We start from the raw sequence: 25,885 nt of genomic DNA on the forward strand, positions 1-25,885 counted from the left end.
GCAGGCAGAAATACTTACACTTCAGAGCGGGAACAGGAGGACCACAGGGCCAGGACCCCAGGTGCTGTCCAGCCTTTCCTGTCTCTGGCTATCCCTGGGCATAGCTTTGTTGTTGTTGTTTGGTTTCTTTGTTTTTGGGGTCACACCCAGTGATGCTCAGGGCGACTCCTGACTCTCCACTCAGGAATCACTCCTGTGGGGCCCGGGGAACATATGGCCAGCCTTGTGTAAGGCAAACGCCCACCTACTCCACTATGGCTGAGCCTGCCTCTTCCCAACCAAGCAGCAAAACAAGGCACCGTCTGGGGTGGAGGCAAGAGCAAGCCTCCCTCTCTCTCCTCTCCCTGAAGGCCTGGGGCTGAGGCAGCCTCCCTGGGACCCTGTAGACAATCACACACGGGAAGGCTCCTCCACTCAGCAGCGGGCACTCCAGGCAGGTGGTCACTGCCACAGGCAGGAAACCTCCCTCCACGCCCATCTTCTGGGACAAAAGAACCCACGAGACACCGTCGTTCTGCTTCTGCTCTGAGTCTGTTTGGGCCCTATATACACCCTCAGCTCTCCGTAGGGCTTCTCTGTAGGGCTTCTCTGCACATCCATATCCCCCACCGTGCTATTTTGGGGCCCCACACCCTGGCTGGCCTACCAGGGAGATGGAGCCAGCTCAAAGGCCTTTTCACACCACGCATGTCTCTGCCCGGGCTTCTCGTGATGGACACACATCTATTTTCTGCGCTGCTGAGAGCCCTCTGGGAAGGAAACTCACACACACACAGGAGGACGCGTGTGCTTGTTTGCAGGCTGGAAAAGCAGAGATGACATTCCAAAACTAGTCGCTGTTTTTCCTGATCAAGAAATTTGACCTGGACCAGCTGATAAACCATGTTTTGCCTTTCAAGAAAATCAGTAAAGGCTTTGAGCTTCTCTATTTGGGCGAAAGGTACCTCTGCTCTGGGCTCTGCCTCCTGCCACGGGCTAGTCTGGATATCCCAGTAACACTGCCTGCTCCTTCCATCTTGTTTTGTTTATTTAATCTAGCAAGATCAGTATGCTGAGCCCTCCTTCACAGATTGTCACTGTCACTATCCTTCGTTGTTCATCAATTTGCTCGAGCGGGCCCAGTGATGTCTCCATTGTGACCCTTGTTTCTGTGTTTGGCATATCGAATACTTGACAGGTCACTGTCACTGTCACTGTCCTCCCGTTGTTAATCGATTTGCTCGAGCGGGTCCAGTAACTTCTCCATTGGAGACTTTGTTGTTACTGTGTTTGGCATATCGAATACATCATGGGTAGCTTGCCAGGCTCTGCCGTACGGGCAAGATATTCTCGGTAGCTTGCCGGGCTCTCCGAGAGGGGCGGAGGAATCGAACTCAGGTCGTCCATGTTGGTTGCGTGCAAGGCAAACGCCCTAGCACTGTGCTATCGCTCCAGCCCCAGGTAGCTTGCCAATATTTGCCGTGCAGGCAAAATACTCTCGGTAGCTTGCTGGGCTCTTTGAGAGGAGAGAAGGAATCAAACCCATGTGGACTGCATGCAAGGCAAATGCCCTACTGGCTGTGCTATCGCTCCAGACCAAATAATGCAGTAATGCCACAAAATTCCTACTTCACCATTTCAAGCTGCTTTTACATGTGTTTTATTTAGACCCCTGCACCGTGGGGATTGTTACTACTTTTGCTGTTATAGTTATCATTATCGTGCTCACCCTTAAGGTTTCTCATTAAAGAAACTAAGACTGTAACGGCAGACAAGCTGCCCTTCCAACCTCCCGGCACAATTAGGGCCAGGGTTGGTGCTGGCCTGGCCCCCGCTTGCTTCCAGCCCGGCTCTAAGAAATGGGCCTCCCTGTCCTGAGGGTCTGTCCTCCAAGGCTGGAGGCAAGACACAGAATTTGTAGGATCAGATGCGGAGCAACGCCCCCCCCCCCCCCCCACTGAAGGTGTGTCTAGAACAGAGGGAACAGCTCAGTGATTACCCAGAATGTGCCAATGCTCAGGCTTAGTGGCAAAAGCAACAGGGACCCATGAACGGCCTCTCTGGCTCCTGATCAAGCTGCTTAACGGCCATGATCCCAGAGACTCAGAAACAAATGTCGAAACCCAGTGGCTTTTGGCAAAAATGCGTCTGGACCACGCAGTAGGTTACTGTCTAGGCCACCCCGGGGGAAATGGTGCTGTTCCTCCGCCTGCTCCCCCATGGTGTCCTGGGGCTGCAATCCTCCAGAGGCCACTGGACAGTCAGGTTTGGGCCTGTAGTGACAAGACATTTTGGGCCTCAAGGGATGGGGGTGGAGCCGGTCCTTTCCTCCCCACCCCAACGAGACCCTAAGTCATCGCCCACGAACGGCCTGTCTGGCTCCTGATTAAGCTGCTTAACAGCCATGATCCCAGAGACTCAGAAACAAATCTCAAAATCCAGTGGCTTTTGGCAGAAATGCATCCAGACCACACAGTAGGTTACTGTTGCCAGGCCACCCCAGGGGGGAAAGGGTGCTGTCCCTCCGCCTACTCCCCTTTGGCAGCTTGGTGGCTGCCATCCTCCAGAGGCCATTGGACAGTCAGGTTTGGGCCCTCAGTGACAAGACACGCAGGGGCTAACAGGATATGGTGGAGTCGGCCCTTTCCTCCCCATTCCAACGAGACCCCAAGTCACTGCCCACGAATGGCCTCTCTGTCTCCTGATCAAGCTGCTAAACAGCCAGGATCCCAGAGAGTCAGGAACAAATCTCAGAACCCAGCAGGTCTTGGCAGAAATCCCTCCATATTTAATTGTTAAAATTTCAGAATTTCAAAATTGATATCATTTGTTATTCATAAAATAAATAGAAAGCAAATTGTCTACTGTTGCCTTTTTGGCAGATCCGAGTGTTGGGCTAAAATCCCAAATAATAATGGTGGGTCAGGTATCAAAATTGAATGTAATCAAGGTAGAGAGAGAGTAAGGTGGATGTCATCTGCCCCACAGGTAGGGGGAGGGCTTGGGATTGGGGTATACTGGGAGTTTTGGTGGTGGAGACTGGCCACTGGTGAAGGTACGAGTGTTTCATTGTAGAATGAAATGTGCAATGTAGAAGTCTTTCAAGACTTAAACCTGAAATCTTTGTAACTGCTCTCACGGTTATTCAATAAATAAAATTATAAAAAATGAAAAAAAAAGTGGCGTTCATGCCCAATCCAATCAGCTTAATCAGTGGCTGAATAAATAGCAGTACTCCTACATAAAAAAAAATAAATAAGGCAACAGGGCTCTTGCACCCTCCTCTGAGATTCCCTCTCCTTCCTCTTCTGGATGGCCCTGGAGCACGTCTCGGGTCAACCTTGGGGCCAGCCACGTGGCCCTGTCCTAGGAACACCTTTCACGGCTTTTAAGCCAGAAAAGAATAAAATTAACTGTCATGACCACTCATAAACTTTCCCTCCATTCCCAGAACTAGTAACTTATTGTTAACTTGCAGAAACAGTCACTGGGTGTCCAAAGTAGCATCTGGTCTGCTCCCAAGTACATCCTTCCTGCAGGGACCACGAGTGGATGGCGGCACACTGAAGCCTCCATGTGTCTCATCTGGGGAGCAGGTCTCTTCTTTCACCTCTCCAGTCCTGGATGCTTGAGCATGGCAGGCTGGGCACCCGGCCCTTCACTCTCCTGGTCTATTGCCTTTCTCATCAGGAAGGCCCTCTCCTCTGGGCAGCCCTCAGGACCTGGCTGACAGTCCAGCAGAGCCAGACACTGGCTAGAGACACACACTTGGAGAATAGGAACCGGGCATCACCACAAGGGATGTGCAGGGGCTGAAAATACCAGGACTTTCCGGAATAGATAGGAAGGAGACTGCTCAGGCTGTTCCTGGTGGGGACAAGTCACTCACTGGAAACTGTCGCATTCCCTTCCAGCATTCGAACCGTCCTGACATTGTAGATTCCCGTGGCCAGAGTCAACACTGCCCAGAGGGAGCGGGGGCCTCCTCTCCCATGGCCCTCCTTGAGCCCAGAGGCACTCACAGAAGGAGACTTGGTGAAGAGAAACAGCCTCCGTGGAACTGATCTGGAGAACCTTATGAGTACACACAGGAATAAATGGGGCGGGGGCGGCGGGAGGAGAATTTTTAAATGTAATTTGCACATTCTAAGGCTGTAATCGTATATCTGGGGGCATGTTTATATTTTCCTGTTTGGGGAATATTTGGGGAAGAGTCTTAACCAATGAGTGTGACATAAGAGCAGATAGAGCATACACAGAGACTCCATTCCTTCCTGTGTGGTATCTGCTGGAAATAAATTTACTTCCTAAAGTAATTATCATTGTATGTTTGGACTTTTTTTTCTTTTTGGGTCACACCTGGCAATGCACAGGGGTTACTCCTGACTCTGCACTCAGGAATTACTCCTGGCAGTGCTCAGGGGACCATATGGGCTTCTGGGAATTGAACCCAAACCCGGGTTGGCCGCGTGCAAGGCAAACGCCCTACCCTCTGTGCTATCGCTCCAGCCCCTGTATGTCTGGTCTTTAGCACACTGTAACTATTCCTCTCTTGATTCAATTGTAAATATTTGTGGTCATGCATAGTGTGGCTCAGACCTACCCCTGGCCTTTGCCTGCACTCCCCCTGGAGACCCTTGGGGGAATGTGCTACAGTCCAGAGCTGACCCCCATGCATGACCCTTGGAGCTCTCTCCCTGGCTCCCAATGCAAACATTTTCTTTAAAAACACTTGTTATAAATTAGCTGGGATTAAGTTGGGATCAGCTCTGCATGGTGCAAGTGTTGATTTGAGGGAAAAGTCGGGGATCTGAGCAAGAGAACAGTTAATCATTTCTTAGAATCCTTCGTACATAACTAGATGAAGCTGGGAAAACCTATTAGAAGGCTCCGTGAGGTTATATCTCAATACATTACCAGTTCATAAAAAAAAAAAATCTCGGGTACTACTACTGTAGCACTGTAGCACTGTCCTCCCGTTGTTCCTTGATTTTTCTCTAGCGGCCTCAGTAACATCTCCATAGTGCAACTTGTTGTTACTGTGTTTGTCATATCGAATATGTCACGGGTAGCTTGCCAGGCTCTGCCCTGCGGGCAGGATACTCTCAGTAGCTTGCCAGCTCTTCAAGAGGGGCAGAAGAATTGAATCCGGGAAGGTAGGGTTGGCTGCATGCAAGGCAAATACCCTACCCGCTGTGCTATCCCTCCAGCCCGGGTATTACTATATAAGTACAAAAGGACCAATAGAATGACCCGTGGTATATTTCTTAACACTCTGCTCAGTAAAGTATGACTCCCCCAAGAATAAAAGTTTCTAACTTGGTACAACTGCACTGTCGTATCTACGTCCGTGTCTCTACGAGACTTTTTGATAAAAACAAAACATTTAAAGGTAGAAGTTCACTTTCCTTTATCCAGTTTGTTGATCTAGATTTAAAACAAAAGAACTGAGGTTCCTGAAGAGGGCACTCCTTTGTGAATCAAATTCAGTATCTGCCCTTTATCTGTGGCAATCTCAAAGCACTTAAAAGTCATCGCAGTCTATTACCCTCTGATGCAGGGAGGCATCAGAAGCAAAGCTGACAGTCACTCATTTGCTGAGAATCATCTCAGTCCCTTTGGAAGGTCAGCAAGGCCCTTGGGATGGGCTGGCTGATTCCCCACCCCCGCAGGCTCCAACAGTGAGCCCCCATGGGAACCCTGATCCTTTGTGCCAGCTCTGCTCTTTCTTCCTAGAATGTTTGTTCTTCGGCCCCCTCCTCTTCCCAAGCTTGTCCTGGGGAGACAATCTCCTCCTCTCTGCTGGTCTGTAGGTCTCTACCCTCAGTGAACTTTGGGGTACTGAACTCCATGGTACAACAGTGGACATACCTGTCTTCCTGTTCCTGCGGTTCGGTGTGGACCCTGGCATCTTGCACACGCTGGGTATTCTGCATGCACCATACTATCCTGCATGTACTGTGTCATCCTGTGAGCGCTGTGTTAGCTTGTGTGCACCATATTATCCCGTTTTACCATGTTATCCTGTGTGCACCATGTTGTCATATGTGTATCATATTATCCTGTGTGTAGCATGTTGTCCTGTGTGCAGCATGTTGTCATGTGTGCACAAGTTGTCCTGTGTGCAACACGATGTCCTATGTTCACATGTTCTCCTGTGTATAGCATGTTGTCCTATGTGCACCAGGTTACCCTTGTGCACTGTGTTGAATCATATGCTCCTGTTATCTGTGTGCACACAGGACAACACAGTTTTAATTCTGAGATTAAAAAATTATTAACTATGTGGGCTGGAGGAATAGCACAGCAGTAGGGCATTTCCCTTGGGTGCAGCCAGCCCGGCCGAGCCGGGTTCAATTCCTCCATCCCTTCGAAGAGCCCGGCAAGCTACTGAGAGTATCTCACCCACACGGCAAAGCCTGGCAAGCTACCCATGATGTATTCAATATGCCAAACACAGTAACAACAAGTCTCACGATGGAGATGTTACTGGGCCGGCTCAAGCAAATAGATGAACAATGGGACAACAGTGACAATGACAGTGGAATAAAGATCCTGAGGAGAAATTCTCTAAAGTAACATGTGAAGTGAAAAAGTATTTTGAAAGGAGTGTTTGAGTAGGAAAGTGTATGGAAAGAATAAGAAGAAAAAATCCACTGCGAAGAAAATATCCCAAAGGTCAGAGAGAGTACTTTAAGAGCTGGAACTCATTCCTGGCCTGTGCAGAGCTTCGGGTCCAATTCCTGCCTGAGAGTGCACCCCAATCAAAAGGAAGAAACGAAAACTCTTGGGGGCAAAACAGCACAGCGGGGAGGGCGCTTGCCTTGTATGCATCCAACCCAGATCAACCTCCGGCAACCAATTTGGTCCCCCAAGCACCACCAGGAGGAATTCCTGAGTGCAGAGCCAAGAGTAACCCCTGAGAATCACTGGGTGTGGCCCCCACCCCTCACTCTCCAAAATTAAAACTTTCTAAGGAAAGAAACCTGTTCAGTAAGGAGTCTGGTGAGGAAAAATTGTCTGAGAATGATTATTTTAGGAGAAATGTCTTAGTGAAAAGTCTGATGGGTATAAAATCTATGAAAAGTTTTAAAGCAGAAAAGTTGAGGCATGAATTAATTGAGAAAGGGGTTCATGAGGTAAAAGTATAAAAACAGAAATGTCCATTGTGAGAGAAGATCGGGGGAGAAAAAAATTACACACGCGAAAAGTCTGACAGGACAAATTCTATTTGGAACGGAGCCCCTGACAAAGTCCCTGACATTTGAGTTGGAAAATTTATTGAGGGTGGTGATCTGAGGACTTGAGCAATGCAAATTCTGAGGTAAAAAAAAATTGTGAGGGAGAAAAATATGACAAGAAACCTCCATGGTTAGAAGAGATCTGATTAGAAAAGGCTGTGAGAATATTCTAAGCAAGAAAAAATATCTATCTGGGAAGTGATACCTTTATAGTCTTCAGGAGAAGTAGCTAAAGAAAAGTTTACTGGAAAAGTAAGAAATCATGACTACTAAATTGAATTATTTAAAGAAATTAGTGTCTTTTGTATTAGGCACAAATTTCCTGAGTGCCCTCGGGGTGCTTGTGGTGCAGCTGTCTGGCCCCTGTGGAGATGAGCGGCACAGGGAGCTGCTCACGCTGCTCCTGCTTCTCGAGTTCCAGATGTGAACCTGCAGTTGTGACTTCATTCACAGAGGCAGACAACTCTGAACATACTGTGGGGGGCTGAGGAGGAAACACAGCACCCAGGAATATGTACATTTCCAACCTAATGAAATTGAAATGTTATTTGAAACTGGCATATTTCAAAAGAAGTCAAAGTTTGAAAACATATTCAAAGCCATTTTCTTTTTAGTTGGGCTGAAGCGATAGCACAGTGGCAGGGCGTTTGCCTTGCATGCAGCCAGCCCGGCTGAGCCGGGTTCGATTCCTCAGCCCCTCTCCGAGAGCCCAGCTAGCTACCAAGAGTATCTCGCCCGCACAGCAAAGCCTGGCAAGCTCCCTGTGACGTATTCAATATGCCAAACACAGTAACAACAAGTCTCATGATGGAGATGTTACTGGGCCCGCTCGAGCAAATCGATGAACAACAGGATGACAGTGTTTGTTTGTTTGTTTGTGGTGTATGAATAAGCTGATGAGTGTTGCTTTAAGATCCCAGATCACGTGTGTGGAGTGGGTGTTACTCAAGCATATAAAGTCCCTGTGCAATAAATCTACTCTATAGACTCTAACAGAAACTTGGCAAGACGTGGCAAGAATTCACCAGAAAAGAAACAAAACCATGAGCACAGCAGGAAAGGTAAGCACAAATCTTTATTTGGGGAAATATATTTTTATTAGTATAATATACAAGAAGATATCATTTTAATGTCTCATTTAAATCTCATGTCTAACATAGAAACAATAATAATGGAACTATAACATAAAACATATGCTTTGACAGAAAGTATATATTTAATTGCAACTGAAATAGCATTAACAAAAAATATATATCTATACTGGTGTATGAATACACCAGGAAACATTGGGCCTCGGAGGGGCTGCACCGGGGTGGAACCAAGGGTCGTAGGCACTTCCTCAGTTTTCTGATCAGAAGGATGGTGTTAGTTCTATCTCCTGAGAGGCATGCGTCTTTCTCTGTCTGCCCCCTTCCCTCATTTCACCCATGGGGAAGGACATTTTCAGGTAAATTCCACCAATGTCACTTGAGTTTGAACCCTTCCATTTTGTTTTCCTTCAGTAGACTCAGAGGCAACTTTAATGGAGGGCAGGTTTAATTTTATGTTTGATTCTGAAGTGTCCCTCAGATATTTCGAATGGTCCCAGGTGTGTCCTAACCACTGTTGAATGGGCCTGATGGAGCGTAGGGGGAGAGACGGAGTTCTATGGGCCTGTGAGTCCAGTGGTGTGTGAAGGCAGCCCCGAAAAGGGGCACTAAGGGATGAAACGTGTATGGCTAGGGACAAGTTCACTGCCTGCTGTCAGAGAGTGGGCAAGAAGCGACATTTGAACTGCCTTGTAAAGGGAAGGTAGGAGATGGACCGCGAAACTTGTGCAGTGCCAGGGGAGAAGGCAAAGAAAACGGGGATCTGGTTTTGCTTTATTAACGGTTTGGTTTGGAGGCCACACCCGGCTGCGATCAGGGCTTGCTTCAGGCTCTGTTCTCAGGGATCACAACTGACGGAGCGCTGGCGTCCAACGGGGCACCCGTGCCGGGCACGTGTAAGGCAAGTGCCTTCCCTGCAGTGCTATTCCTCCAGCCAATCTGCATCTAGAGACTGGGGAGAAGGTCCCTGAGGCTGAACCATAGTCTCTGAGGGTGTTGGGCATGCGTTATAGGATGTGACATTAAGAAACTTGAGGAGGTGCCGTTTATTTTATCCTTTGGACATCGAAAGCCATGAGGAAAAAAATTTTTAATTAAAATTTTATTTTTTTAATTTTTGGGTTCCACCGAGATGGTTGGGCTGGGAAGATAGCACAGCGGGTAGGGTGTCTGCCTTGCACGGGCCGACCCAGGTTTGATTCCTCTGTCCCTCTCAGAGAGCCTGGCAAGTTACAGGAGAGCATCCCCCGCTCCTGCAGGGCAAAGCCTGGCAAGCTCCCTGTGTTGTATTGGATATGCCAAAAAAAGTAACAACAAGTCTCACAATGGAGATATTACTGGTGCTTGTCCGACCAAATTGATGAAACAATGGGAGAACAGTGCTATGGTGCTATCTATACTATGAAGTCTTAATTTCTCATATTAAATGCATTGTGATGCTTAAGTCTTTCATGAGTAACTTGTAAATATAAAGTTACAAACGTTTCTAATAAAGTTGAGAATTATAATTTAAATGTGTTACTCATTGCAATCATTATTTTTATTAGCACCAAAAATTTAAGTCTGATGAAAACTCCATGAGAAGAATTTGATTCAGTGGACCTTGAAATGCCTTTTGAACTTGAATGTGAAATGTCTTACAAAGCGCAAACTTATCTGAAATCACTGGAATCCAAGTTAAGCAAACCAAGGTCAATATGTGATTATGACACAATCCAGAAAATTTCAGTAGAAACCCTCTAAAATAATTTCTTCTCCATACAAAAGCAAATATTTTAAAAGATTGATAATGACTAGCTTTAAATGAATTATTAGCTAAGGACAGAGTTACTTGCTTCAAAGTACTCTGTGGATTGACATTTATTTGTATGATGTGTATACTGTCATCCCATTGTTTATCGATTTCATCGTGCAAGCACCAGTAACGTCTCCATTCATCCTAGCCCTGAGATTTTAGCAAGTGCCACATTGGAGGCTCTTTCAGGATCAGGGCAATGAGACCCATCATTGTTACTGGGTTTTTGGCATATCGAATACGCCACGGGGAGCTTGCCAGACTTTGCCGTGAGGGCAGGATACTCTTGGTAGCCTGCCAGGTTTTCTGAGAGAGAGAACTAGACAATAAGAGGTTGTGTGGCAACAAATACACATATACACTATGTGTACAAACTGGTATATATGGTCACGAAAGTTACTAGAATTGTTTCCAGTGGTTTTATTGTGTTGTCACACAATGCAATACCTTCCATAACTCAATTTCAAGAATCTGACATTTCCGTACACTCTGTAGTACAGCAGACCTTATAGGAGTTTTAGCAATAAGATTCTTGGAAATCATGTGGTTAGTCAATTATGAATTTCATTTTCCAATTTTTTTCATTCATTACAGGTTGACATTACAATGGCATATTACATTTTAATTGAATTGATAGCAAAGATAAACATCAAAGTTAGGAAAGTTAGGAAAGAGATAAATCCACTAAAACTCCGTTTGGTCTCCAAAATTCTTTCTTTCAAAGTGTACATCAAAAGTCTTGGTGAGACCAAATAAAGGGTAATGGGAAGATCTGCCCAGGATGGGAGATGCATGCTGAAAGTAGTCTATAGACAGAACATGATTGCCACCCAATGTCTCTTCTGCAGACCACAGCACCCAAAAAGAGAGATAGAACAAAAGGGAGTGCCCTGCCACAGAGGCAGGGTGGGATGGGGGATGGGAGGGGTGGGAGGGATACGGGGATGGGTGGGGGTGGAGAATGGGCACTGGTGGTGGGATGGGTACTCGATCATTGTGTAACTGAAACCCAAGCACAACAACTTGTAAGTCTACAACTGTACCTCATGATGTTTCACTAATAAAAAATAAATTAATTAATTTTTAAAAAAGTCTTGGTGAGAATAATGAAGAAAAAAATAAATAATAAATCACTGGCAACTAATTCTCACACCTCAGGTAAACATCAATAATGAAACACACCATTTACATTCAGCTTCCTACATTCTATTTTCTGTAAATGCTAGAAGTCGTAATACTACTAGAACATATTTCAGGATTTGGTAAACTAATGAAAGCACTTAGGAAAGAGCTTGGTGCATGGAAACTAATAAATGTTACTCAGTGCTGTCATCAATTCTATTATTATTCACTTTTTTTTGGTTCGTCTCTCACTACAGTGAAAGGCAGGCTCTGTGGACGGACCGCCCGATCAGATTCGGGCAGACGGACTGGAGTCACATCAGAGAGAGTAGGGTGCTACCTTTCATAGAGCTGACCCAGGTTTGATCCCTGGTACCCGACATGGTCTCCAGAACCAGCCAGGAGTTGATTCTGGAACTTAGAGCCATAAATAAACTCTGAGCTCTGTTGGATGTAACCCCAAAATAAATAAAAAACCAAAATAAAACAAAAATATTGCTTGGCAGAAGCACAGAATGAAGCAAAACAGTGAACAGTCACTGAATCTAAGGGAAATAATGGTGATCTGGAGCTTCGTATGCAAGTCTATAGCTGTGGATAAATGACATATCCTACTGCTTTCCATGTTTTTCTTTCAAAGTGGTTTGTGTCTATGGACTTACTAAGCACCTGGCATGTAATAAATATTCCACATAAGATGATCACTAAAAACACAGTCCCTAGATTAGAAGTGGGGAAGGACTGGGATCGTCCACTGTTTAATTGCAGGTCATCAAGTGCAAGGCCGCTGTGCTCTGGGAGCTGAAGAAGCCGTTTGCCATAGAGGAGGTGGAAGTCGCACCCCCTAAGGCTCATGAAGTTCGTATTAAGGTAAAACGTTTCACCGTTTCTGATTAATTTTAGTTTAAAAAAGCATTTCCCAGGACGAGAAATGAGACTCTGTGGTGATGTGCCCTGACCCTGTGCGGGCCTGGATTTGACCCCTAGATCCATGTAACCCCTGAGCATCAACCTCAAGCACTACAACAGAAACAATTTTTATAAAATAATAAAACTGGAAATAACCAAAATTCCATTAAGAGATGCTTTTGTGGCGGGGCCTTCCAAGCCGTGCTCAGGAGGCTGGAGGTGCCACAGTGAGTCTCAGCAACCGAGTTTCAGCAAGGCCCGAAACACAGTGGGGCTGGGACCCAGCAGTGCCGGGGATTATCAGAGCCATGCCATGCTGATTGCCTTGATGTCAGGGACCCAGGGACCTGGGGATGGAGCACCAGCCAGGTCCCTGCCAAGCCTGCAGCCTGACCACTGGAGTAGCTCCTAGTACTAGATCCATTAAGAGACACTTTTAATTTAAATGGACATCCTGGTATGAATTAAGGAAACATAGAAACCATTATTAAGGAAACATATAAATGATTTAATTTTTATTAAAAATAAACAAAAGACCATATATAGCACAATCCCACATTATTTTGCATGTTTGGGCAGGAGAAAACAAAGTGCAAAGGGACGTGTGTTAAGATTTCCAAATGAGGTACATTAGGGGGTAGGATCTGCCTTGTTTTCTTAGTGCTAATCTGCATTTTCTACTTTCATTAGAAGGGTGTATTCTTGTATGTTGTGTGACTTAATTCTGAAGTGATCATTTCACAATTTACTTCAAAATATTTAATTCCAGAAAGGACAGTTTTAGGTTAAATAATCTTGGGACAACATGGACCTTTTTGTCTTTGGGAGGAGAGGTGGTTAAGGTAATAATAATCAACCACTCCCGTCAAAAAAAAAGAAAAAGCCTCTTAAGGCACCCGATATTAGGAAACTGGGTTTGTTTCACCCGCCCAAGGGCAGTCGCCTGCCCTCGCTGCAAGTTCAGTCCCTCTCCTCCCCTGCAGATGGTGGCCACGGGGATCTGTCGCTCAGATGACCATGCCATCGATGGCTCCCTTTTCACACCACTTCCCGCGGTCCTGGGCCACGAGGGGGCCGGCATTGTGGAGAGCGTCGGAGAAGGTGTGACGAGTGTCAAACCAGGTACAGAAACTCCACTGTCCCCCAGTCCTCCAGTGCCCACCAGTCCACACGAGAGGGGTGGACACAAAGGCCTCACTGCTGAGTCATGCCCCAGGGCACCCTGCCACGCAGGAGGGCTGCAGCAAGGCCAATGTGACTGCCCCAGCCAGGGCTAGAGGGTTGGGGACAAAGACTATCTCTGATTGTGTGTCTATCTCTGATTGTGTGTTACTCTCGGTTGCTTTATACAGACACAGATACAGATATGACTGCTCTTTCCCTTTCAGCACCGTGGTTGAGGATACTGTGGAACAAAGTCCAGCACCTGCTCCACCCCGCCCTGTCCTGTCCCCAACCCCTCTCCAGCCCCTCCCCAAGGTCACTCCCCGCATCCTATCCCCTAAACCCATCACCCTCGGCCACAGGAAACTCATTTCTCTTGACCAGTTCTCAGGTTCTGTTTCTTGGGGCACTAGTCACTCCCTGTACAGCCTGTACCATTATCATCTCCATAGGAAGTTTGTGTATTATATGCTATGCCCAATCCTTCCTCTGAGTTGTGGATATAGAAAAGATTATGTTTAGGGGGTATGGTGCTGCCAGCTTGTCAATCTGTACCTGTGAGGCGAGTGCATCAGCAGCCTGATGGCACTGTCAGACTTCCAGATACCCCAAAATTGCTGCTTTTCCTTTGGCCAGACCCCAAAGACTTGGGGCAAAGGTTACCAAGAAAGTAAACAGCCAAAAGTTAGGTATGTGGGAGACACTCCCAATAACCACCTTTGGCTCAGCTATATAATTGGAGGCATGGCCTCTCTGGTTCCTGATCAATCTGCTTAACGGCCATGATCCCAGAGACTCAGAATCGAATCTCATAACCTAAAGGCTTTTGGCAGAAATGCATTCTGTTCCTGCAGTGGGTTACTGGCACTGGGCCACTCCAGGTGGGAATAGGTTTCGTGCCTTGGCCTGTCCCCCGGGTGGCCCAGTGACTGCCATCCTCCAGAGGAGATGGTCAGGTTTGGGCCCACAGTGATGAGACACGTGGGCCTCACCAGATGGGGGTGGAACCGGCCCTTTCCTCCCCATCCCAACGAGTCCCCAAGTCGCTGCCTACAAATGGCCTCTCTGGCTCCTGATCAAGCTGATTACTGGCCATGATCCCAGAGATTCAGAAACAAATCTCAAAACCCAGCGGCTTTTGGCAGAAATGAATCTGGACCTCATACAAGGTGGCCACCACCTCAGAGCTTATTGGAAAGCCAGGTATGAGCCTGTGGTGATGGGGCAACTGCAGTCTCATGGGAAGGGGGGTGCTGCCGGCTCATCCTTCATGCCCTACTGAGGTCACGAGTTGCCCTCCACGAGCAACTCTCCGGCATGGCCATGGATCCAGAGGCAAAAGGACTTAGTTCAGAACCTGGCAGCTTGCAGCAGAAAAGTGAATGGCCCATGCATTAAACTATGGCGCCATGCCTCCCCAGGAGGGAAAAGGTGTTGCACCCTTCCGCCTTTTTCCCCTCCAGCAGCAAGGTAGCCGCTGCCTCAGAACTTATAGGAAAGCCAGGTATGAGCCAGCAGTGATGGGGAAACTGCAGTCTTATGGGAAGGGGGGCAGTACTGGCTCGTCCTTCACGCCCTACCAAGGTCACGAGTTGCCCCCCACAAGTGGCTATCTGGCACAGCCATAACACCAGATCACAGAAACCAATCTCATAATTATCTGGCTCTTTGCAGAAATCCAAAATTGTGTGGCCACTGTTGCGGCCGCGCCACATTATATGATTCTCATACCAGCTATAGAAAACAAAGTATTTCACAATGCCTTTTCAGCAATTCTGATTGTTGGGGGGGAATTCTAAACAATAATGTTGCATCTTTTGTAGAAACAATAAATGTAATCAATGTAGAGAAGAGTTAAGTAGAAATCATCTGCCTTACAGGCATTGGGAGGGTTGGAAGGGGTGTATATTGGGGCTCTTGGTGGTGAAAAACGAGTACTGGTGAAGGGAAAGGTGTTTGATCATTGTATGACCAAGACTTAAACCTGAAAGCTTTTAACTTTTCCCACAGTGATTCAATAAATAAATATAAGAAGAAAAAATAAATAAAATTATGAAAAAAAAAGTAAGGTGGAGTTCATGCCCAATTCAATCAGCTAATCAGTGGCTGAATAAATAGCAGTACTCCTACATAAAAAAGAAGAGATTATGTTTAATTCTAAAAATAAGAATTAATTTAGTGAGTCTGAACTACTTCTTATTCATATTTTGTGTACAGGCATAACAAAATTAATGATATGGGTTGAGTTCCTTAGTATTGCCTTAGTTTGCAATAAACTATCAATGCCACCCTTACTTTCTATCATAGCAAGAAAAACAGATTACTCACAAATTATCAACTATATTTGAAAATCAATTATACCCTAAAATAAAAGTGAGAAGCTCATTATTAAGACTTGGAGGTTTTTTTTTCCCCTTTATTTTATTTTATTTTTTTTTAAGTTGTAGATTTACAATTTTTTGTGCTTTGGTTTCAATTATACAATGATCAGATACCCATCCCTCCACCAGTGCCCATTTTCCACCACCATGGATAATATCCCTCCCACCCCCATCCCCCCATCCCCCCTGTCTCTGTGGCAGGGCAATCCCCTGTGTTCTCTCTCTCCTTTTGGGTGTTGTGGTCTGCAAAAGAGGCATTGAGTGGCAAACATGTTCAGTCCATAGTCTACTTTCGACATGCATCTCCCCTCCTGGGAGGATCCTCCAAACATCCTTTATTTGGTGCTCCCTTCTCTATCTGAACTGCCCTTTCCTCTAGGATACCCGGCTGGCCTCTAAGTTATGGAGTAATCCTCCTGGTGCTGATCTCAGCTATTCTTGGGTATTAATCTCATATTTTGTTACTTTATATCCCCCAGATGAATGCAATCTTTCTATGTCTATCCCTCTCTTTCTGACTCATTTCGCTTAGCATGATACTTTCCATATTGTACCACTTGTATGTAAATTTCATGACTTCATCTTTTCTAAGAGCTACATAGTACTCCATTGTGTAGATGTACCAAAGTTTCTTTAACCAGTCATCTGTTCTTGGGCATTCAGGTTTCTTCCAGTTTCTAGCTATTGTAAAGAGTGCTGCAATGAACAAACAAGTGCAGATGTCACTTCGACTATACATTTTTGCTACTCTGGGATATATTCCCAGGAGTGGTATTGCTGGGTCAAATGGGAGCTCAATTTCTAATTTTTTGAGAATCGTCCATACTGTTTTCCAGAAGGGCTGAACCAGTGGACATTCCCACCAACAGTGAAGGAGTGTCCCTTTCTCGCCACATCCACGCCAGCATCGGTTGCTTTTGTTCTTTTGAATGTGGACCAGTCTCTGAGGTGTGAGATGGTATCTCATTGTGGTTTTGATCTGCATCTCCCTGATGATTAATGATGTAGAGCATTTTCTCATGTGCTTTTTTGCCATTCGGATTTCTTCTTTGAGAAAGTTTCTGTTCATTTCATTGCCCCATTTTTGGATGGGGTTGGATGTTTTCTTCTTGTGGAGTTTAACCAGTATTTTGTATATCCTGGATATCAACCCCTTGTCAGATGTGTATTCGGTGAATATCCTTTCCCATTCTGTAAACTGTCTTTGTATTTTGGTCACTGTTTCTTTGGAGGTGCAGAAGCTTCTTAGTTTAAGATAGTCCCATTTATCTATCTCTGTTTTCACTTGCTCGGCCAGTGGCGTGGCATCTTTGAAGATACCATTAGCTTCAATGTCATGGAGGGTTTTGCCAACTTTATCTTCAATGTACCTTATGGTTTCTGGTCTGATGTTGAGGTCTTTAATCCATTTTGATCTTACTTTTGTACATGGTGTTAGGCAGAGTTCTGAGCCTATTTTTTTGCATGTAACCGAAGACTTGGAGTTTTCAAAGGAATTTCTATGAATTCTTTTTTGGGAGTTTTCCTTTAAACAACTCTTAAGTGATTATTTTTCAATGAAACAAGTATAGTTAATATGCTAAGCTAAGAAATGGATGTCAACTTCCCCTTTCCTCTACATTCCAAACTGTTACAAAATGCAATACCTGATGGAATGAAGGTGAGTATTTACAACCCAGATTCATGCCAGCATCAACTGAGAATAGTCCTCGCTATTGCTGTGTTAAATGGGAAGCTTTGTATAACACCATGGGAACAAGCACACAAAAAAGGAGATTACTCAGTGGAGCTCTTAAAATTCACAGCTGTTGCCTGAGCAGGGGCACAGTAGACACAGCATTGCCTTGCATACTGTGACAGGGGTTCAATCTCTGGCATCCCATATAGTCCCCCAAGTGCCGCCAGGAGTAATTTCTGAGCACAGAACCAGGAATGCACACCCTGAGCATCGCTCTATGTGACCAAAGAAAAAAAAAAACAATAAATTCATGAAATTCCCCCAATCTTTGGGAGTTTTTTTGGGAGTTTGGGAGTTTTCAAGGGCATGGCAAGTCCTCCAGAGAACAGTGGCAGAACAAGGACCAGTCACATGTGGCCAAATCCTATCTCTAGAGACTTTGCATGACAGTCCCCGAGAAGCTCTGAGCACACCCTTAGTCCCTTTCTGGTTAAGCACTAACAAAGGTTTCATTTCTACCTCTCCAGGTGATAAAGTCATTCCAGTGTTTCTTCCCCAGTGTGGAACGTGCAAGGTCTGCAAGCACCCAGAAGGCAACTTCTGCTTGAAAAATAAGTAGGTTTCCAATATTCATGCGCCTAGAGAAAGTGAGTTTGCTTGTGGAGAATGCTCCTGTCTCATAGCCTGTGTGTATTCCTAGCATTTCCAAGCCGACTGGGACCATGCAGGACGGGATCACCAGGTTCACCTGCAGAGGGAAAGCCATCTACCACTTCTTAGGCACCAGTACCTACTCCCAGTACACGGTGGTGCAAGAATGCGCAGTGGCCAAAATCAATGCTGCCTCCCCGCTGGACAAAGTCTGTCCCATTGGCTGTGCGTTTTCTACCGGGTACGGGTCTGCCACCAAAGTTGCCAAGGTAGGAATGACATGGGTAATAATGCAGTTATATTTGGTTATATTTGGGGCTGGAGCGATAGCACAGCGGGTAGGGCATCTGCCTTGCATGCAGCCAACATGGCCCACCCGAGTTCGATTCCTCCGCCCCTCTCGGAGAGCCCGGCAAGCTACCGAGAGTATTCGATATGCCAGACACAGTAACAACAAAGTCTCCAATGGAGACATTACTGGGCCCGCTCGAGCAAATTGATGATCAACGGGAGGGCCTTTACTTTTACTTTACTTTTATTTGGATTATCAGGAAACAGAAGGGTAGCAATTAATCACATGATCATCAGAGCACAGCCGCCTCGATTTTCAGGGGCTCTCCCTGGCCCACGTAACAGCACGGGTATACTCACAAATTCAGGGTACTGATCATGACTGGAAACAAGTGATCTCTTGGAGAATGGAAGGTATATCCTGGGAGATTGAAGTTGGTGGCAGATTGGCATTAAGAAAGAGTCAAGAGGCGATGCCCTTCGTTATTATTCTAAACTTGCTCTCTATGGGATCACTAAGCATTAACGTCACCTCATGCCTGGGAGGGGCTGCTGGTCTCTGAGGCAGCAAAACTACAGGAATAGAAGGCGCCAACTCAGAGGAGTTTCTATTTCACAGTGCCGGCAGAATTAAAATCAGTAGTAGCATACAAAGCCTCCCCAAACACTTCCAGGTCAAACAGCACCAATACCCCTTTCCCTGCTGGGCCCTATGTGGAAGGTCAGATCAGTAACCCAGCTCGCGTTTATTTCATTAATTAGGGAAGTTCACCCTTCCCTTTTCTCCCTGACACACACACACACACACACACACACACACACACACACACACACACACACACGTATACAGTCACTCTCAAAAATACACAGTCCAGAAGCAGTATATTATAAGGACAAACCTTAAAGTCTTCTCTTTCTGAAAGGTTGGGAATCCAGTCGTATTTTCTCACTTTGTGGAACTGAGACATGGACAGTCATTTGCCCCAAAGCTCCCAGTTGGTTAGCATGGGAACCCATCTGTCAAAGCTCTTGTGCACCTTAACCCTAATCCCTCTTTACCTGCATCTTTACACCACACTCACAAGCTTTTTCCAAGATATTAACAGTAAGTAGAGCTCTAGAGAATGATGACGTGAGATGAAAAGAATATTTATCCACACCGATGACTAACAAATTAATGACACAGTTTACTAAAACCATCCCTCATTCCTTGCCAGTTTAATGGAATTAAACTTAAGCACTGGAATCCCCAAATGTTTGTGGATAGGAAAAAGTCCCTATGTGGCTGCCACATTTGTTTCAACAGGTGAAAGGACAGCCTCACACAGACCCAAAGCCAAGGGTACTCGTAATTAAAATCAGGACCACTCCCCACTACATTCCTCTTCAACATGCACTTTGGAAAGGAGGGATGAAGACCACTCAGGTTGTATGGCTCTCAGGCTGTCTGTTAGATCGTTACAGAGTCCTCCTCTCTTCCAGTGACATGGCAGGCTTGCTCCAGGAAGAGAGTAACTCTGCCTCCCCTAACTTCTGCTCTGTGTGTGGCCACAGATACTGGACTTTCCAAAGCTCACAGGGAAGACCGAGGCGAATCTATCTCCCAGCACAAATGTCCCTACACATCCCAAATGGTGTTGGTGTGTGTGCCATGAAAGCTAGCTGCTAACATCACTGAATTTTCCTGGGTGGGGGGAGTTGGGAATCCCTCACATTTAGAGCTCAAATACCATTCAGTTTGGGTGTCCATAAGAGTTCTGTAGGGCCTCACCTGTAGAGGTTCTAGTTGAATTGCTGATGGATTAGACCTGAACATTGATGTTTTAAAGCTCCATAGAGGAGTCCAATGTCCAACAAAGCTCTAGAACCAACCATATGTTTCAAGAAACTTAAACAAAGGATCAGAACTCTACGGAGGTTTTGACAGCAGGCTGCAGAACCTAAGTCTTAGGTGCTCCTGAGTGTCGGGGCCCTGGCCAGTGGACTCCGGGCAAACTGAAGTACAATCCCCCGAAGTCGCTGTACTTACTCCCTAAAGGGAAGGGAGTGGGTAGAAGAGAAGCCTCTGCCCTGGTCCTCTGCTGGTGGTCAAGCAGTTCTTCATTTATTGGCCACTACCAGGGGTTCTTATACATGCACTAGTACACTGGGGCAGGGGTAGGAGAGAAATCCCATATACGGCACACTTCTCTCACTTCTCTCATATAGAACGCTTCTCTCCCTGGGCTCCTATAGACCTCAGTTAATGATTTACATATCCTGCTCTTAGGGCCGGGCTGGGTAGGTGAGCACAGTCATGTCCCTCATCCTCAACAAGAGTGCCTGCGTGTGAGAAGTACTGGAGTGGGCCTTTGTTAACAGGGCCGCCTCTTGCTTCCAGGGGAAGGGGATTCAGTCAAAGTCTCAGGCTGGCTGGTGAGACCCCAACACTGATGGCAGGAGAGGTATTGGCATTTAATTCAACTTAGGAACTTCCATCAATCATTTCTTAGCTCATCTTTGTTTCCTGTAAAACAGGTCACTCCAGGCTCTACCTGCGCCGTGTTTGGTCTTGGAGGAGTCGGCCTGTCCGTTGTGATGGGCTGTAAAGCAGCGGGGGCAGCCAGGATCATTGGAATAGATATCAACAAAGACAAATTTGCAAAGGCCCAAGAGGTGGGTGCCACCGAGTGCATCAGCCCAATGGACTTCCAGAAACCCATCGAGGAGGTGCTGAAGGAGATGAGTGGAGGAGGTGTAGACTTTTCCTTTGAAGTCATTGGTCGGATCGACACCATGGTAAGAACCAGAAAATGCCAAGCGGCTCCTAAACATTTCCTGTCCAGGCAACTAACCCTCAAGCAAACCATCCCAGGATGGACCACTGAGTGTAGCTGAGGGTGGGTCCTATAAAAACAGTGGACATGAGGGGGGAATGATGATAGAGCTGTTAGGTAGTACAATACCTGATTCAAAGTACTGAGTTCACGGTCACGGTCACAGTCACGGTCCTCCCGTTGTTCATCGATTTGCTCGAGCAGGCCCAGTAACGTCTCCATCATGAGACTTGTTGTTACTGTGTTTGGCATATCGAGTACGTCACAGGGAGCTTGCCAGGCTCTGCCGTGTGGGCGAGATACTCTCAGTAGCTTGCTGGGCTCTCCGAGAGGGGATTCAAAGTACTGAGTTCACAATGTTCAATGAATGAATAATGAAAAATGACTGAACTCACTGATTGGCTGAGAGACATGTGATGAAAAGCATTACCTTTAATTGTAGAACCAGATTCTCTGGATATTTTTATGTTTGTGATGATAGTTGTAAATAGAATTAAGTTCACTGAAATTTGTTCATCCATTGTCTCACTTATAAAACATATTCTGGGTATGTCGATCACCTGTTGAGTGATCCTGCATGTGTGAGCACTAAGTTGAGTTCCCAGCATCATTGAAACAAAAGCCAGACAGTATCTCCTGGACATTTCCTGCTGTCAGAGCTACAGGCTTTAGAGAACAATGGAGAGCAAAGAATGCTCTCCTCTCTCCACATACCCAAAGTCCATCCCAGTCAGAGTGACATGTTCATTTTACCCCAGATGTCTGCCTTGATGTGCTGTCAGGACTCGTATGGAGTAAGCGTCATTGTTGGAGGTGTTGCTGACTCAGAGAAGCTCTCTCTGAACCCCATGCTGCTGCTGACGGGACGCACATTGAAAGGAACTCTTTTTGGTGGTATGTGGTTAATGGCTGGAGCGATAGCAGAGCAGGTAGGGCGTTTGTCTTGTACATGGCCGATCCGGGTAAGATTCCTCCAACCCTCTCGGAAAGCCCGGCAAGCTACCGAGAGTATCCCCCTTGCACAACAGAGCCTGGCAAGTTCCCCGTGGAGTATTTATTCAAAACAGTAACAACAAGTATCAAAATGGAGATGTTACTGGAGCACACTGGAGCAAATCGATGAACAACAGCAGGACAGTAAACAGTGCTACAGTGCTACAGTTAAGCATGAGGGCCGAACTTTATAACAAAACTTCAGGACCTCTTTCCCTTAATAAGTGACAAGACCAGGGGCTGGAGCAATAGCACAGCAGGTAGGGTGTTTGTCTTGTATACACCCAACCCAGTTTCAATTCCCAGCTCCCCATATCATGCCCCAAGCATCTCCAGGAGTGATTCCTGAGTGCAGAGCCAGGAGTAACCCCTGGGCCTCACCAAGAGTGACCTAAAAAGCCAAAAAAAAAAAAAGTGACAATACCAAGTTTTAAAAAGAAACATGTTTAAAAACTAAAATTTAAATAAATATAGATAGATAGATAGATAGATAGATAGATAGATAGATGTAAAGTGGTATGCACAAAAGTTCTTGAGACAGACTAGCCTGGCTTCGCCATAAGCTAAAGAGGCTAATGTCACTCACAGCAAGCTCTGGCACCAAGACTTCCGCACGAAGTGAGACCAGGAAACATATCACTGTAATCCATGTCCACACTCATTGCCCAGATCTGTGCTGAATTTGCTCCTTGTTTCCGGGAATAACCATGTCTATTATAATTTCTCTGTAAAAAGACAAATAACTGAGGGTCTGGGTTGAGGTTGTGTAGTGCAATTAAGAACCAAGTCAAAGCACCAGAAAAAGGTCTTGGAGCAGATTATTTATCAGCTTCAACAACAGGAATATGAGGCTTGTGGCACCTTTTATAAACTTCATTTAAATTCTAGTAGAAATCTCCCTTAGATCTTCTACACTCAAACCCCTCTCTGAATCTAACAATGGTATCATTTCACCCAAATAGGCTTTAAGAGTAAAGATTCTGTCCCAAAACTTGTTGAAGATTTTATGGCTAAGAAGTTTCCAGTGGATTTGTTAATAACCCATGTTTTACCTTTTGAAAAAATAAATGAAGGATTTGAGCTGCTTCGTTCTGGAAAAAGGTAAACTATTCTGGACACTCAGTCTACTGAACATTATTGATCAGGAAGGAATTTAGGAAGAAGGAGATATCTAGCCTCTCAGATATGCAGGTTACATCCTTCTTACAAGGCACTTTTGTTATTTGCATCAGAAATTCAACCAGAAAATCTATATTTTTGTTACATAAATTTTATGCCTGAAATCTAGTCTGCAAGGATAAAGAAGTGTGAGTGAACAAATGTCCTCTCAAACATTAGTTATTATAACATAAAAATATAGAAACCATAAAATTCATCATTAAGGGACAGTTAAGTAAATTCAAGAAAAATCAATGATGTCAGTTTTAAAAAGTTTTCCTGGGTTCGAGAATTGAAAACACAAACTCCTCTCTACAATACAATCCCAAATATTTGATATGAGTATATAGGGGAAATTATGTGTGTATAGGGGAAAGTTGACAGAAATTTCAGGGCCAGGAGAGAGTGCAGCAGTTAAGGCACCAGCCTTCTCCTGGGAAACGCCCCTGGAAGACTCTGCAACATATCAACATTAAAAACTTCATATTTTCTCTTTTTTGTTCAGCATCCGTACGGTCCTGACATTCTGAGGTCACATGAAGGTTGCCTTTGCTGGGAGCAACCTCCTAGCCTTCCGCCATGAGGAACATCTGCTGAATTACACCACTAACTCTGGTTTTCAAAGATGCCGTCATCATTCACACATGGATATTTTGCAAAAACAATGATTCTGCTTCTATTTCCATTTTCTGCGTTTTCTTTTCTATAAATCTACCAAAGCCTGTGGGTAACGATACATCTAGGGAAGGAGATTGAGATTTATTAAGTGGAGAGTGTCTGAAACTTCTAATGAAATATATTTTTAGGCAAATATGTCACTTTTACCTATGGTAGAAGGGAGTATCTATATTATTTTTGTACTATTTGAATGGGCTGGAGCAACAGCACAGCGGGTAGGGCATTTGTCTTGCATGCGGCCAACCCGGGTTTGATTCCCCCGTCCCTCTCAAGAGCCCGGCAAGCTACCGAGAGTATCCCGCCCTCATGGCAGAGCCTGGCAAGCTCCCCGTGGTGTATTCGATATGCCAAAAACAGTAACAAGTCTCACAATGGAGACATAACTGGTGCCCGCTCGAGCAAATTGAGGAACAACAGGAGAACAGTCCTACAGTGCTACTATTTGAAGGACTAGTATAAAATGAATATGTAAATCACCTCTATAAATAATAAATGTATAAATGTATACTCTCTTAAATATAAGTAGTTTCACGATTTCACATGACAAAACATGAAATTCAGATATTAATAGTGAAACCCAAACAATCCCTGAGAGAATATTTTGAAAATCTGGCATTTTTGCTCATGAATGTGCTTTGTTGATGATATCATCTTAATTGTTACATTGAGCTGAAAATAAGGTCTATGATGATTGGGAGGTAATACGGTGGGCTGAAGTGTAGGAATGAGAATGAGGAACAGTGGGCAGCCGCAGCGTGGCTGGAACCCCAGGGAGTGCCTGCTTACTCGGGGACTGGGTGCTCCAGCACCCATGGACATTTTGGGAAAAAAATTCCAGATCAACCATTTCTCTTAATTACAGCTCTGAATCCTAGTCTATCTCCCTAGAATTTGTTTGTTTTTGATTAGTACACAGAAGCTTATGGTGTGCATTTTAATGCTTTCCTGCTCTCAAGAAAAGATCTGTATTTTGAACACTATCTCCAAATGCAATAAAAAGCTTGTTCTTTCTGGACTTTTTGCTGTCTCCGAACATGTATTTGTTGCCCTGTCAACAGATTTTATAATAAACAAAAGATTCCTGACTTCAAGGAACTTCTATTTTCTCAGAAAACAGTCAGACGAGGGTTGGATCTGAGTCCAGAATGGGAAAGCAAGAGTGGCTGTGATTGGAAGGAGGAGGGGAGCGGCAAAGCGTGACCCAGGCCCTGAGATCGGGTAAGGGCAGAGGGAAACAGGAACATCTTCCCAGGGCCAGGTGCAAACTAAGGCTGCAGGCAGAAATTACTTACACTTCAGAGTGGGAATGGGAGGACCACAGGGGCCGGGACCCCAGGTGCTGTCCAGCCTTCCCTGCCTCTGGCTGTCCCCCAGATATAGCTTTGTTGTTGTTTGGTTTCTTTGATTGTTTGTTTTTTGGGTCACACCCAACGATACTCAGGGTTACTCCTGGCTCTGCACTCAGGAATCACTCCTGTGGGGCCCGGGGAATGTATGGCCAGCCTTGTGTAAGGCAAACGCCCACCTGCTGCACTATGGCTGAGGCTGCCTCTTCCCAACCAAGCAACAAAACAAGGCGCCATCTGGGGTGGAGGCAAGTGCAAGCCTCCCTCTCTCTCCTCCTCCCTGAAGGCCTGGGGCTGAGGCAGCCTCCTGGGACCCTGTAGACAATCACACACGGGAAGGCTCCTCCACTCAGCAGCGGGCACTCCAGGTGGTCACTTCCACAGGTAGAAAACCTCCATCCACAACTATCTTCGGGGACAAAAGAACTCATGAGACACTGTCTGCTCTGCATCTGCTTTTTCATTTGGGCCCTACATGCACCTTAAGCTCTCCGTAGGGCTTCTCTGTAGGGTTTTTCTTCACTTCCGTATCCCTCACCGTGCTATTTTGGGACCCCACACCCTGGCTGGCCTACAAGGGAGACAGAGCCAGCTC

At 45.7% G+C, this 25,885-nt stretch overlaps 1 protein-coding gene across 1 annotated transcript; it reads left to right on the plus strand.

Moving 5' to 3' along the window:
* Window positions 1-8,208: 8,208 nt before the first annotated feature.
* LOC130023758 (alcohol dehydrogenase E chain-like) lies at window positions 8,209-24,959 on the plus strand. The gene is made up of 9 exons (XM_056114353.1): window positions 8,209-8,281; window positions 11,994-12,095; window positions 13,118-13,256; window positions 17,885-17,972; window positions 18,058-18,277; window positions 20,817-21,077; window positions 21,874-22,009; window positions 23,071-23,209; window positions 23,772-24,959. Exons 1-9 carry the CDS (start codon window positions 8,264-8,266, stop codon window positions 23,794-23,796), a joined length of 1,128 nt encoding a protein of 375 aa, XP_055970328.1. The 5' UTR covers window positions 8,209-8,263; the 3' UTR covers window positions 23,797-24,959.
* Window positions 24,960-25,885: the final 926 nt, after the last annotated feature.

This window comes from Sorex fumeus, unplaced genomic scaffold (genome assembly GCF_029834395.1).
Source record: "Sorex fumeus unplaced genomic scaffold, SorFum_2.1 ptg000024l, whole genome shotgun sequence".
NCBI classification, from domain to species: domain Eukaryota; kingdom Metazoa; phylum Chordata; class Mammalia; order Eulipotyphla; family Soricidae; genus Sorex; species Sorex fumeus.